Source organism: Nyctibius grandis, chromosome 4, assembly GCF_013368605.1.
Source record: "Nyctibius grandis isolate bNycGra1 chromosome 4, bNycGra1.pri, whole genome shotgun sequence".
NCBI classification, from domain to species: domain Eukaryota; kingdom Metazoa; phylum Chordata; class Aves; order Nyctibiiformes; family Nyctibiidae; genus Nyctibius; species Nyctibius grandis.
In genome coordinates this window covers 96,917,224-96,931,244 of record NC_090661.1, presented here as the reverse complement: position 1 = coordinate 96,931,244, position 14,021 = coordinate 96,917,224, and the positions used below count along the sequence as shown (strand labels likewise).

General features: G+C 38.8%; 1 protein-coding gene across 1 annotated transcript in view; it reads left to right on the top strand.

The window, feature by feature from the left end:
- GFRA1 (GDNF family receptor alpha 1) overlaps positions 1-10,945 on the top strand; it is a 142,233-nt gene extending 131,288 nt beyond the window's left edge. The window contains exons 8-9 of the mRNA XM_068399186.1: positions 8,076-8,132; positions 10,151-10,945. Coding sequence (XP_068255287.1) covers positions 8,076-8,132; positions 10,151-10,312 — 219 coding nt within the window. The 3' untranslated portion in view covers positions 10,313-10,945. The remainder of the gene's footprint in view (positions 1-8,075; positions 8,133-10,150) is intronic.
- The last annotated feature ends 3,076 nt before the right edge of the window (positions 10,946-14,021 follow it).

Below are 14,021 nucleotides of genomic sequence, written 5' to 3'. Positions count from 1 at the left end.
GCTGTTCTGGCTGATCTGCTTTTAGTCCCCTCGTAGCCGTGGCTGACAGCTGCTCAGGAGTGTTTACAGCACACTCCAGTGCTCCACGTAGCCCAGACTAATAGAGGAGGTAGGTACTTTGCCTGCTGCCAAATAGAACAACTTTGTTTGCATATGCGGACATGCAAGGGCGCACACTCCAGCCTGGGGAGGTGGTGTGGGATATGTAGTTCTTCAATGGCTTACCTTTTTTCAAAATTAAAAGCTGAGTATGTCTTTTAACTGGGATTGTAGTGGCTTTGTGTTCGTGCTGCTCTTCTTTAGATGCTGTTCAGTGTGCAACAGCCAGATGCTACCTGTAACTGCTATGTACGGCACTGGTTTGATAGCTGTGGTGAATCCCTAGGGAAATGGGTTTTAATAATAAAATCCCAAACGTCTCGACTTTGGATTACATGGGTGTTCAGTTTTATAACTAGAGGAAATAAAAAAGAAAACCTAGGCAGCCTAAGCCATTGAGATATAAACCTAACAAAACATTCTGTCTATGCTTTTTAGTATTCTGTTTTCTCCTCTGCCCTTCTTAATGCAAAAATATTTGCTTGAGGCAAATCCATAAAAAGACCATATTAGGAGAATTGCATAATATCCTCTAAAAATAGGAAGCAAGAATCTGGGACTATAGAGAGTAATTTTACTCAGATAGATGAATGACTGAACATGAAAACAAAATTGTTAGCAAGTTACTGTACTGCCATGAAAGGTAAGTCAGTCAGTTCAGTTGTCTTGGCTGGGTGTCATATTTTGTGCTGTGCTCACTGGGAGACTAATTGCTTGAAATAAATATTTGAACATCTCTGTGTCTGGTCCTTGTAAGCTGTTTGATCAGTTTGGTGTTTCTGATAGGATCTGTTTTTTATAAAACCTTTAAGATTGCTGTTAGGCAATTTTTGTGCTGTATTGTCCCAGCCATATAAGTGCAGTGAGACATGGGGCTTAATTAAGTCTCATCTTTACTAACATAAGGATATGAGAATGGTCCAGCAATATTTCATATGGTACAGGTCATCTTTTCTTTCCACATTTGTTTCTGTGTGTTCGGGGATGATTACTCCCAGCCCCTGCACTTCACCCTGCAATCAAATTTTCTCTTAATTTTAAGATGGTAGAGGTTGGAGGGAGGAGGTTTTTCTGTATCTCTATCGTACTTTATCAACCTTTAGGACCGTTTCTCAGATTTCTGAAGTGATGTCTGCTGCTAGGTCTGTTTCCACAACTACAACAGAGATCTGAATCTCTGCACTGGACACCTGTTACATCAGAGCTAATGTGATCCATCATTACCCAGTGGTCTGGGGAAGAGACACTGTTCCCAGCCCACCTGACCCTGTCCAGAAGAGACTGGGTAGTGCTACCTTGTTGGTGATCGAAGAGCTGGAAAGCTGGATTCAGCAAAACAGGGACCTACATGTGTCCCAGCTCCTCTTCCCCGAGGATTCCTTTTGCCTGCCCTATGGTGAAGCCTTTTCAACCCCTTTTCCTCCTGAAGGAATTAATGGAAACGATCTCAGGAGACCCACCGTCTCTTTTTCCCTTTCCTGACCAGAAAACCTCTCTGCTTTGAGGTTGTCCTCTATCCCTCGTTTCTGATGCTTAAGTACACAAAACCAGAAAGAATCTATTAATGTTGAGGGATAAGGGAACTTTTTAAATGCCAATGTGTGTTCCCTTAAGAAAGCCAGAGCTTTGTGAAGGTGAGCTATGTAGATCTGTCACTGTGCAGTGTTGCCCACTGAGCAGCTGTCTGCTAGTTTTGGATGGAGCCTGGCTCATGATTTCTGAATGCTTGAACTGGCAAACCAGAGGGTGGCTGGGACCAAAGGCAGTCGGGGCATCCTGCAGTGCTCAGGGCTGCCCAGGGTCCGACACCCTGCCCAACTGGGGCAAAGCTGGGGAGGGAAAGCCAAACAAGATGCCTGTAGGAGAATGGGGACAAACTGTGATTTTAGGACAGGTACAAAGCTATGGGGGACAGAAACTTAGGGCTGGGAGGTGATGGGGTCTGAAGGGACTGGCCGATAAACTATTCATTGCACTGCACTGCAGCCTGTAAAACTCTGTGTGTGTCCCCAGTGCATATTTGAGCACAAGGGGATAATTGGTTTGCTTTATTTAATGTCTCCCAGCTGAAAAACTTGTGATTTGATTCTTACTGTGCTGGGTGTTATCTACATAGCTTTGGAGACTAATGCCATCATTGTCTTGGTAATGCCTGTTTTTAAAAGATGCTTTCTTCAGTCTACAAAGTGGGATGACGGCACTGTAGTGCTTTTGTGTGGAATGACGACCAATAATTTCATGCCCCAGGCTTGTATCTTGAGGGCTGATTCAGCACAGAAAAAAAAAAAAAGAGGAGGAGGAAAAATGATCTGACTTCTTTTTTATAGGATTGTGCAAAGCTGATTGTTTTTATACCTTAAATAGCTTTGCACCCTGGCTGGACAGTATAGGTTTCAAAATTACTCTGTGCTGAATTGGATCCTTATTTTAGTGGCCTGTGTCTCTGACCCACACTTTGCTTATCTTCCCTGTTGAAAGTAATTTATATTCCAGCGTGGCAGAGTATTACTGTGCTAATAGGAAAATGCTATTGACAATTGTGATAGATGCACCCACCACTTAGTGAGCGCAGAAGAGTTAAACTGATTGCATTTTTACAGTGTGTATATTTCTCTGCTTATTGTTTGTGTCCTGCTGTTGGAAAAACAGGTTAGTTGCATAGTAAATCTCTCTGATCAACACAAGAGAAGAACAAAAAGAACAAGCACCCTCATTTGTTACAGCTACTTCAGAAGTGTGGTCATTTGAAGGATGTATTCGGGGAGATCTGTCTCTCTTCTTCAGAAAGGCTTGTTAATATGGGCATAACTAACCAGGCATCTCAGGAGAGGACAAAGGCACACTCATTAAAATTAGCTGAAAAAACAACCCACATAGCTGATATCTATCTTAATGATACTTCTGTTGTCTCTCACTGTAATGTCTAAGCAATATGTTCCATAAAGCACATAAGGCCCAAAGCATGTGGCTAACAGAAAGGGACTGGTTTCTGAGTTCACATGGTCACTCTTTGCCTGTTTGCATTCAGATCAAATGCATTCAGTTCTTTACATGCTTCTGCTTCCTTCCCCTCCCTCCAAATTAAAGTTCACCTCCATTTGGAGCCGTCCTCAGTCAGACCTTTTCCTTGCTGTGAGTAACATAGATATGCATGCTGTAGTGGATATATAAAAATACTGCTGCATGACAAGCCATAAATAATGTGTGTACTGAATCCTGGTGAGATACCACTGCAGTGTTTAATGCATTTATTAACCACGTAGTGCTGTGATTTGTAGAAGCTGGATGCATAATTGCAAGATAGCATTTCTGGGAATAAATTCAGGGCTATAGTGTCTGCAAAGGATGGAGGTAGAGGGATTTGGGGGAGGGGAAGCAGAGAGTTACTAGTTTTGGGAGGATCTTATGATGGTTATTAGGTGCAGGACAAGAGAAGACTAGGTTTCGGTGTGCCTGAGCAAGGACATATGATTGAACTCATCTAGAAGCCATTGGGGTTCGAAGGAAACATGGAGTTCCACAGAGTCCTGTGCATGGAGGAGAAATATCTCCATAAGTGATATTCCTTTCTCCTTTCAGAAGACTGCTAGCTCTTCTGCTGACCCTGATTCTCCTTTCTTTCTGGGAAAGAAATAAGTAATATTCTGCTTCTGATCATGAGAGTTTTTTCTTCTCTGGACATGCAGTTAGTTTCTCTACCAGCCCTTGACTAAGTCCAACACTTTAGTTCGAATATTAAAAGATAGAGGTTGTGAAGACCAAAACAAGGCTTGTGTGACTAACGTATAGGATACTGAAGAGCTCATCAGGAGGTGCATGAATATGATTCTCTCTACATATCGTCTGTTGCTTGTGCTATCACAGTAAAAAGATTCTATGTAAAAGCAGATGTTCATTCTTACAGCATATAAAAGCTTAAGTCAGTGGAAGGTTGTCATCAGTACAGGTGCAGCTTCATCGGAGTAGTCCACATTACTGAATTATAGTTCCCTGCGAAGCCAGGGTGAGTGTCAACCCGTCTTACATAACTTTATTTTACAGCCAGAGACATGTCACAGCTGTGTGTATAAGTCATTAGCAAATGCTATTTTACTTCAATAGAAAAGATCTCATACCTCTTTCTGTATGTTTAGCCAGTTATTTTAAGCTGCTTTTCTTTCGCTGTGTTTTTAATTGTTATTTTTGCAAACCCAGCCTTGCTTGTGTTTTGTTTAATGATGAAATTCCCATAGATCTTTTTGTCACCAGATAAGAGCTTTATATTAAAATTCAAAAAAATATAAGTTTCAGTACAGACTTATTAGCCATTTGTGTGTGCTATTTTACTCGTGTGGAATTAGGTACTTCTAGCACCTTTGAAGGTACCTTCTTGCCTGTATGTTAGGCATGTAGGAGACCTGAGATGGGGGTTGGCAGTGAATCTTTGGCATCTTGCATAATGAACAACTCTCATTTCCCAAATTTGTTGATGGCATAGATATTCCCTGTCAGAATTGTCTGCAGCTGTACGCGATGGGCACACATTTCTATTGTTTAATCTTTTCGGATAATGGAAGATGTTGTAAGGTAAATATCCAATGGCTGAGGATATCCTTCATAATTCACATGCATGTCTCCCAGCCTGGGTGTATTTCCACCAAGGCTATCAGCATAACCTCCAAGCCCTGATTTTTTACCTTTAATAAGGTGTTCACTCACCGTAGCACAAATACGGCAGTTCTGCTACATGTACAGTCCTTTCTGCCCCAGAGTAGGGCAGGAAGAATTTTCCCCTTAGGTTGTAATGACAGGACATAGGCTTTCTGTAGCACTCTCTTCAACACATAGGCAGGTTTTTTTTCCATTACTGGTGATTTAGTAATGCACTGTTGTATTATAGTAGTGCAGCCTATGCCAGCATTTCCATTATAACCCGTTTTTACATGTTTATAACCCAACAGTAAAAACATACTCTTCCAATTTGAAACTTGTCATATAATGTCTCATCTCATCCTCAAAATGATTTTTTTTCCTTTCCCTCCACCTGCCCCCGCCGCCCCCCCAAAAGAGGCTGCAATTTTGCTCTGTTTTTAAATGGAAGATATTGTCCTTTCTGCTTTGATAAGAGGAAGCTCTCCCTGTTTATTAAAATTACTTTTCAATTCTAAGAAAGGAGGACTTCATAATAGAGATTGCATGTGAGTAAATGTTGTTGATGTTAGAATGACTACATTAAGTATATGGATACAGAGAAGTATTACTTTCCAAAAGAAAGCTAGGGAATATTGGTCAAAATGATTGAAAAGCTTTTTTTTATGTTGATTTTGTTTCCAGCTGTTGATTTTACCCTTAAAATAGTGTTCTCAAAGGTAAATATGTTTTAGGTGCTGCATTCTATTGTTTATCAGGCTGAATGAAGTAAAGGAAGACTTTACTGCATGTAGACAAAATAATGATATTTCCCTCTTTTCTCATTTGAGAAACACAGTACAGAAGGAACATAAATTCTAACTTTGGTGTTGAGGCCAGCTACCAAGAGTAGACTTGGAGTTAGCACAGTGTTATGACTCCAGAGCAGGCATAAGGAGCAAAGCACAGTGTTTCCAATAGACAGATGCTTGTGTGAACTAGGAAATTTAGCACTTAAAAGGGGGCTCAGGGGTGACCTTATCGCTCTCTACAACTACCTGAAAGGAAGTTGTAGCGAGGTGGGTGTTGGTCTCTTCTCCCAAGTAACAAATGATAGGACAAGAGGAAACGGCCTCAAGTTGCACCAGGGGAGGTTTAGATTGGATATCAGGAAAAATTTCTTCACTGAAAGGGTTATCAAGCAGTGGAACAGGCTGCCTGGGGAAGTGGTGGAGTCACCATCCCTGGAGGTATTTAAAAGAGATGCAGACGTGGTGCTTAGGGAGATGGTTTAGTGGTGGACTTGGTAGTGCTAGGTTAACGGTTGGACTTGATGATCATAAAGGTCCTTTCCAACCAAAACGATTCTATTCTGATTCTGTGAATGACAAACTAAGAAATACAAGGCTTGTACGGTCCCTACAGTTTATACTATCAAGATCTGAAGCTCTGAACCTGAGGCCTCCTATGAAGCCTCACATTCCAATTCAATGCAGTATGAATGTTTAAGATATAAGAAAATCAGGACTGAAATCCAGTTTCTCCTTCTTTACCTGTGTCCTTGGAGCCATCCATTTAGGAGTTGAAATCTACCCAATTGCCGTTAAAAGAAGTTTCCTGACTGCTGTGAAAACCACCACTGCTGCAGACATGGCAGGAAGGCTTCACTGTGTTGCTTTTTGCTGTACCAAATTTACTTCCAGGCATTTCTTTTTCCTATATTTATGCTTACCATAACAGCTTTAATGGTACTAATTAGAAGAAAGGGTGTGTAAGAGAGAGATTTCACAGAGGGTGTTTATTAATGGATTGAGCTATTATTTTGTCATATATTTGCAAACTATCAACATATCTACAGTATGCATTCTTACTATAGCTAAGCTGTCTTTCTCTTAAATCCCAGCTGTTATAGTTTTTCAGTTGGCTCTGATATATCTATTTATAAAGTATCATGAAAAGCAGGGAATGGCTTCCTAATGAGAAGTTCGGTTCCTTCATTTGGATTCTAAAATCAGTAATTAGGTTGAAGACTATTTTGTGTCCATAGGCAGCACCAGTGGCTCTCAGATATGAAATAAAATAACTGTATGTGGAACTGAATTTTTTGAGGGTATAAAATCAGAATGCTCAGCACTTCCTCGCATCAGCTTTAGGCCAGTCCATCTCTGACAAAACCAGTGGGATTCTGCAGTGTAAAATGAATGCAACACAGGGAGATTCAGATCCTCGTTTTTTGCAGGAAATAAATTGCAAGTCCAACAAAACTTCCGGGAAGTATCAGACGTGCTCAGTGCAGTCAGCATTTTCAGCGTGTAAATCCAAGTCTTCTGTTACAAGACTTGATTGTACATTTAACGCTGGTAACTCCTATAAAAGAGTGCTGTTTATGTTTCTGGAATATACAAAGAAAGAAATTCTATTGAGAATCACTGAAGTACTTAAATCAACCACAGCACCGTTTACTGAAAATATCTTCAGCACCATGGGGATTGCTATTGCTATTATAGAAAAGCAGAAAACTCCCAGCCCAGTCATGTTCACTTGAACAATGGAAATATTGAACACCTTATGATGCTAGACAGAGTGCATGCTACTGCTTTCATTTTGTATGATGCCGCCACCAGAAATGTTTCTTACTTGAGTCAGTGTGGAGAGCACACAGTAATAGCAACAGATGGGTGCTCATCAAAAGACACGGCTGAAGATACAGATGTTTCATTTTTTAGGCTTTGATCATCTAAAATATTCTTGCATTTAATAATATTCCATATATAATAATCAGTGAACACAGTGTAAACAAACAACTCGTTTTCACTTACAAGTATATGTTAAAGGACATGAAATGTTCTTTTTGTAACTTTCTGGAAGAGACTCTGTGGCGGCCATGCAATATATTAAAATTAGATTTGTATTTTCATAATAATACTTGGAGAAATTGCAAGAATCATTAAGGATAAAATACTCCTGTGTTGTTTATTTTCCTAAAACTGAATAATATGATAGGTTTTCTATTAATATGCGGTGGTATTTTGGTAATTATTAACGGTCTTATTTAATTTCTTCTCATGAACATCCAGCACCATTTTTAAGGGGCCACAGAACATAACGTGTTCTCTGCAGCTGATAGCACTCATCGTTGTAATTACTAAGTACCCTTAGCTGACTGTTTGAAGTTTTGCTGTAAATTCAAATCAGAATGTGAATGTTATTGGAAAACATGCAGTTACATTTGGAGAGTTTATTTCCTAATCATGTGCGAATCACTATCAAAATCATAGGAGCATCACAACCCATGTGAATTTATCTAATTGTTTTGTGCTGCTGTATGTATAAATTTTACAGGGAATAAATTTTGCATTTGTTCATAGGCACAGAAGAAGCGGAAATCCAATGAATCTGTAGATACAGAGCTCTGTCTTAATGAGGTAAGTGTGTGGATCCTGTATGTTTCACAGTACAGGTGGCTCCCCATAATATAAAATGTTCAAAGTCTGTCAAGATTACAATGGGCTTACCTCACATTAAAGTCTTGTTAGTATTGTTATGTTTGGATACCATAATGTATTAAAGAATGCTCTTACTCAGAAATCTGGAGCTGGGCTCAAAGTGGCCTCTGCTGACTTTATATTTTGATAGCTGTGTAGTACATGTTTAGGCAGATCCCATGGTAATTACCATTGCACTTTGTAGGTGTAATTAGTTAATAATCTGCAGGAACCCAAGATGATATGGCTTTTAACAAATACACAGAAACATACTGGACTTCATTCTGTGGCTAACAAAAATGACCAATTTAGGGCATGAGATGATGTTCACATCAGGAGATGTGATGCTCCTACATCAGGAGACAGATTGACAGCCCCCAGAGACATGAACCTCCCAGTACTGTTTGAGTAGTCTGCTCAGCCTGACCTCCAAGGCCCCCTTTCAGACGTAAACATTACATCAGATTCGCTGTCTGTCAGTCCATATCCTTTGTACTGAGTCTCTCAGGAAGCTTAATAATTACTTAGGTACATAAATTAATTTTTACAATGTGGAAGCACATAGCCTAGGCATTGGGGCAAGCCAAGCTGTACTGGCATAAGTCATCACATGGATGTGACCATATCTTGCAGGTTCTCCTTTCACCAGTCCAAATTTGCACAGTCCTTCTAAACAATGACAATTCTATAGCCCATTCCTAATTCTTTGGATTCTCTTAACAGTTTCCTATAGATGCTAGAATGAAGCCTAATAACGTGTGAGGGAACAATGCAGTGATGTTAAACGATCTGTTGACATTTCGTGCTGGCTAAAAGACCTTTCACAAGAAGGCCCTAGTAACTGTAGCTTACCGTAAGAACTACTGATCCATCTTATTCCGTACTCTGTCTGTGACAGTTTCCAAAAAGCAGATGCCCAGGGCTGAGTATAAGGCGGCGTATTGTGATAATTCCCCCAGTGCCTCTACTACCTCCAACAGTTTACATCTCAAGGCCTTCTGGTTAGCCGGTCCTCGCAGGTGATAGCAGAGTGAGGGAATGGCACGCGGATTTATCCGTGAATGCCTCCCTGGCTCTGTAGACAGTTATTCCTGTGGAAACTGGTGTTCTGTTCTCATTCTTTGTATCTGCTCTTCTGGGTACTTCTAGCTTGTACCTTGGCCTATTGCCTCGCCAGGATGGGGGGAGGCTTGTCACATCTGCAGGGTCTGAGCAATTTTGCATGGAGTAGGTTGGACTTAATGAACTTAGAGGTCCCTTCTAGTCTAAATTGTTCTGATTCTGTGGTTGTACCTGTTTGTTCTTTTTTTTTTTTTTTTTAAAGAGGATGGTAAGCAATGAGAAATATTCCTGTTGTACCTCCTCTTTAAATAGCTCACTATATTTGCCAATCTGTACTTGAATATGCAAACAAGGAATATAAATAATGCAGCAATTAAGGGGAAAAAGGTGTGAGAAAGATAATTTTTCATAAGCTAGAAACCTCTGTCTTTTCGGATTCCATGGATTAGATTTTATCTATTGCAATCCAGAAGTAACTTATTATCAAAGTTGTTCTGTTGACTGTGCAGAAGTTGCAGTTTCTCTGCAGGTCCTGCATTTGCTTTTTAAAATAAACTGTCATGATAAACACAGATTGCTAAAAAAATTGCTGTACTTAACAAGGGTAGGTTTACACATGGAACCACTGATACAGTAGGGATTTTTAAATACTTTCTTCTTTTTTTTTTTTTTAATTGTGCTGTACTGGTGTTTTTATCCTTTAAACTAACTTTAGAATTTTGTCATTTTAACATCTGTTTTTATGCCTTTTGTGTCTTTCAGTCTGTGGCGGTGAGATATAGGTAACATTGGAGGGTGGGACACGAACGAACAAAAGATGAATTTCATGATGTAGATTTAAATATTTTGCAATGAAAATGTGTAATGGTGACCAAGGAAAGTATTGTGTCTTGCAGAACGCTATTGGGAAAGACAACACAGCAGGAGTCTCCACCAGTCACATATCTTCGGAGAATTCGCTCGCTCTTCCTACAAGCTACTATCTAAGCACACTGCTCACTCTGATGACATTTGCACTCTCACTCTGTTTGTTCCTAAGCTCATCAGTCGTCTTGTAGCTTCATTACAAAAGGACGTTTTAAAAAAAATAATCTGTTTCCTGTCCTCTGTTGTTTATTGGAATTCCAGGTCTGGGAGCTAAGCTGAGGCACTCCTGCTAGAAAAGTTTCAGTCAGCTGGAATTTTTTTTTTCTCTCTAAAAAAGCTTCTTGTGATATTTAGAGGCTTTGTGAAATACTTGGTGCAGTGCTACATTCCAAACCCAAAAGGCTTTTGGGCATGCAGTGTTTTAAAGGGACAGTGTGTGTAAATTTGCCTGTAAAGCGACCTGATTGGATTATTTTAATAATAATTATTTTAATTCTGGCTTTTACCTGAGAAGGAGGATGACAGTTTTCTTAAGATCCTATTTATCTCATTGAATGGTTTTGGTTTTCAAATTGGTTAACTTCAGACTATCAAGGATGCCAGGCTTTTGTCTAACGGTGAATGTTCTCCCAGAGAGTGGACTTTATGAAACTTCTTCATTTGATAAATTGCTACTGATGTTAAACTCTTTCAGTGTATTAGCATTTTCCTCTTTAAATGTTTACGTACTGTAAGTGATTCTGCGTTCCCTGCTGAGAGGCCATTATAATTCACATACAGGTATAATGTACGTCTTTCAGTTAAAGTCTCATAAAAATAGAGTGTGGCGTAGAACTTTCTAACAGTACATTTATCTTTTGATTATATTCATCTAGCCTTAACAAGGGTGAAGATTCTTTAAATTAACAAGAAGCAGCCATTGTGAAAGCTTGATAAAGATATATTTCTTTAAATTTGAGGATAAGTGGTAGAAACAAATTTTGCTACAGGGTTTCAGCTGTACAGTCTATGGTCTTCTATGCTTCCATTGTGATAATTCAGTCCAGTTATTTTACTGTTTGTTTAATAAAAAATGACATACAATTTATATGCTCTACTAAAACAGCATTATCTGTTTATACATAGCTGATAATATCAGCTCAAAAAGTTACAGGAACTTCATGCCTTACTTCTCTTGTCACAACATTGTAGAGGGAAAAGAGGTAGCAGAATATCATTTAAACTGTGTTTTATTTCTTAGACTGGTAAAATCAACACAAAAGAATGGTTGATCCAATTACAAGGCAGCGTCATGCACACCCACCCATGTGACAGGCTTTTCACACCCTCGTAGTTCCTACTGCAGACCTTGGCATTGCTGACATGATAAACTGTTTGCAAGACCAGTTCCATAAATTGTTTTAATGGTTTGAATGCCAGTATTGCCAGTACACATGATTTGATTGCTTTGGTTTTCATTCAGTGACATTGACAGCCTGTGCTGGATCATGATGATGTTCTGCAGTATCTAGAAGGAATTCTTTAAAGCTTTAAATGTCATCAAATAGGCAGCATTTCTCCTAAGGGCTGTCTTTATACCTTACTGTGATGGCTTGTTGACTGTTACAAGCAGTTATGTCTAAATGATCAACAGTAATCAGTTTTTGTTTCTCTTGAAATTAGAAGATAACTTCACCAAGCAAGGAGTTCATCATGTTGAATTTACAGATTTACATTGAGACTTACTCAATTATGCCCTGGCCTGCTCTGAAATGTCCAGATGACTTATTTGCAATACAACTATAAAGTACAAATCACTCTTTTATAAGCTGCAATGAAGTTTGGGAGTGTGCAGAATACTCATCTTACTGAAAGATTATTAAACCTATTGACAAGTTCATCTTTTGAGCTTTTTCTTAGCTAATAATAAACACTTTCATAAATTCTGAAATTCACTTATGTACTCTTGATTATGGTCACATAATATAGGTTTCAAAGCACTGTGTATGTGATAGAATTCCAGGATACTCTGAGACACTGAACATAACAAATTAGACAATATTACTCTTTAATTCTGTGCTGATAAGCAACTGCAAATTACTTTCAAAGGCCTCATAGCTGCTTTTGGAGAAGAAATATATTGCACATCATTACCAGCAAAGCCCATGTGGTTCCTGTTGCTCTTCTTGTAGAAGCTAATCAAATTATTGAAAACTAGTGACAACAGAAAAAAGATCACGAGATTCATGATTTAAAAAATAAATCAAATTATTTTATGTCAAAAGAAGTTTATAGTATAATCTATTGAAATGCTAATGAACATAGCATTATAATTCAAAAGTCTGACATTATCCAATTAAAAATATTTTCAAAACAAATTCATAAATATTACAATTATTAAATCCATCTTTGATCCACAAAGCTTTCTTTTGTATTCAGCACATTAAACATTTTAAGCAGTATCGGGAATTTTAATAGCCTCCCAGTATAGTACATACTTTTTGAAGATTTTTTTACATTTGATTTGATTACAGTATCTCTATTACATTTAATACCAATTATTAGAGCTTTGACACTGTGTGATCCAGAATAAAAGCTATTGATCACTTATACTGTAAACAACAACCTGATTAGGTTCTGATTACAAAAGAAATTGCTAGTTATCTGATTCAATGAGAGTTACCTTTGGAAATACAATTCTGTATGTAGGAGAGGAAGAAACGGTGTTTTATACAGCTAGCCAGGTTACCACAAACAAAACGGAGCACTCAAGCTTTTTTCCCCATGTAAATTAAAAGCATACTGAATTCTTAATTAAAAAAAAATTGATTATTAAACAGGCAAGAGGGAAAAAAACCCCTAAGAGTCTGATACTTAATGAGGCTTTTACAGGCATCACCATGCAAATATTGGAGGATTTTTAGAAGTTGGATGTGGCATGGATGATGTCGATTTAGCATGGTGACCTTGTCAATGCAGTCATTTGCTACAGTACTGAAGTATGCAAATTGTTTCATTTTTTTTTCCCTTTCCAGTGACTAAAATGTCATGTGTTGAGTGCTCAATGAACAAGCTTAGGCTGGGCTTTGTATATTCCTTTAGTACATTAATTTTCGCAATCTAACAATAATATAGGAACTGCCCAAAACCAGGATGTACATACAGATGATCTACTGTTTAAATTGTAAATTTAACCAATTCAGTTGTGTGTAAATTAAATCATGGGCTACTGTAAACATACACAAATCATCTTTTTCATTTAACATAATGGAACAGACATTGTCATTAGTGTTAGGAGGAGTGTGTATACTCTGTCATGTTAAATAACCCGATTATTGTGTTTATGTTTCCTCTTAAAAGTAGTACACAAAAAGATAAAATTCAGACTGAACTGAAATATATGGCTAAGGGTTTGCACTATTTAACGTAGATATTGATGCCACAAGCTAGTCCAATGAAAGAGGCACTGAAGAGGAACCTTTCAGATATTAGTAAAAATAATAACAATTGAGGCTTCTCTTGCCCCAGTGCAGGAGAGCCAGTGCAGGCAGTGACATCCACCACCGGGCAGCAGTCCTACGGGCATGTCTGCGCAGTGATGTCAGTAAGGGGGAGCACAGCCCTCGTTTCACTGATGCCGTTCTCTGAGATCCCAGCTGCTTCAAGAGAATGGGGAGGGAGGTAGTGAGCAGGAGCCATCCATCCATCTTTGCTAGGGCACTGGCCGCTTTCCACTGAACAGCTTCGTTCCCGCTGTGTCATTAGGAAGAATTAGGAGGAATGGGAATTCTTAATCATTTCAAAGCATTGCATAGACAGACTCTGTCTGGAGACCTTTTCTCAGCCTTTTTTTTTAAATGAAATTGTGTCCCTCTAAGACCCAACCTTTTGAATATGAGGCTGCTCATGATTTGAGCGATG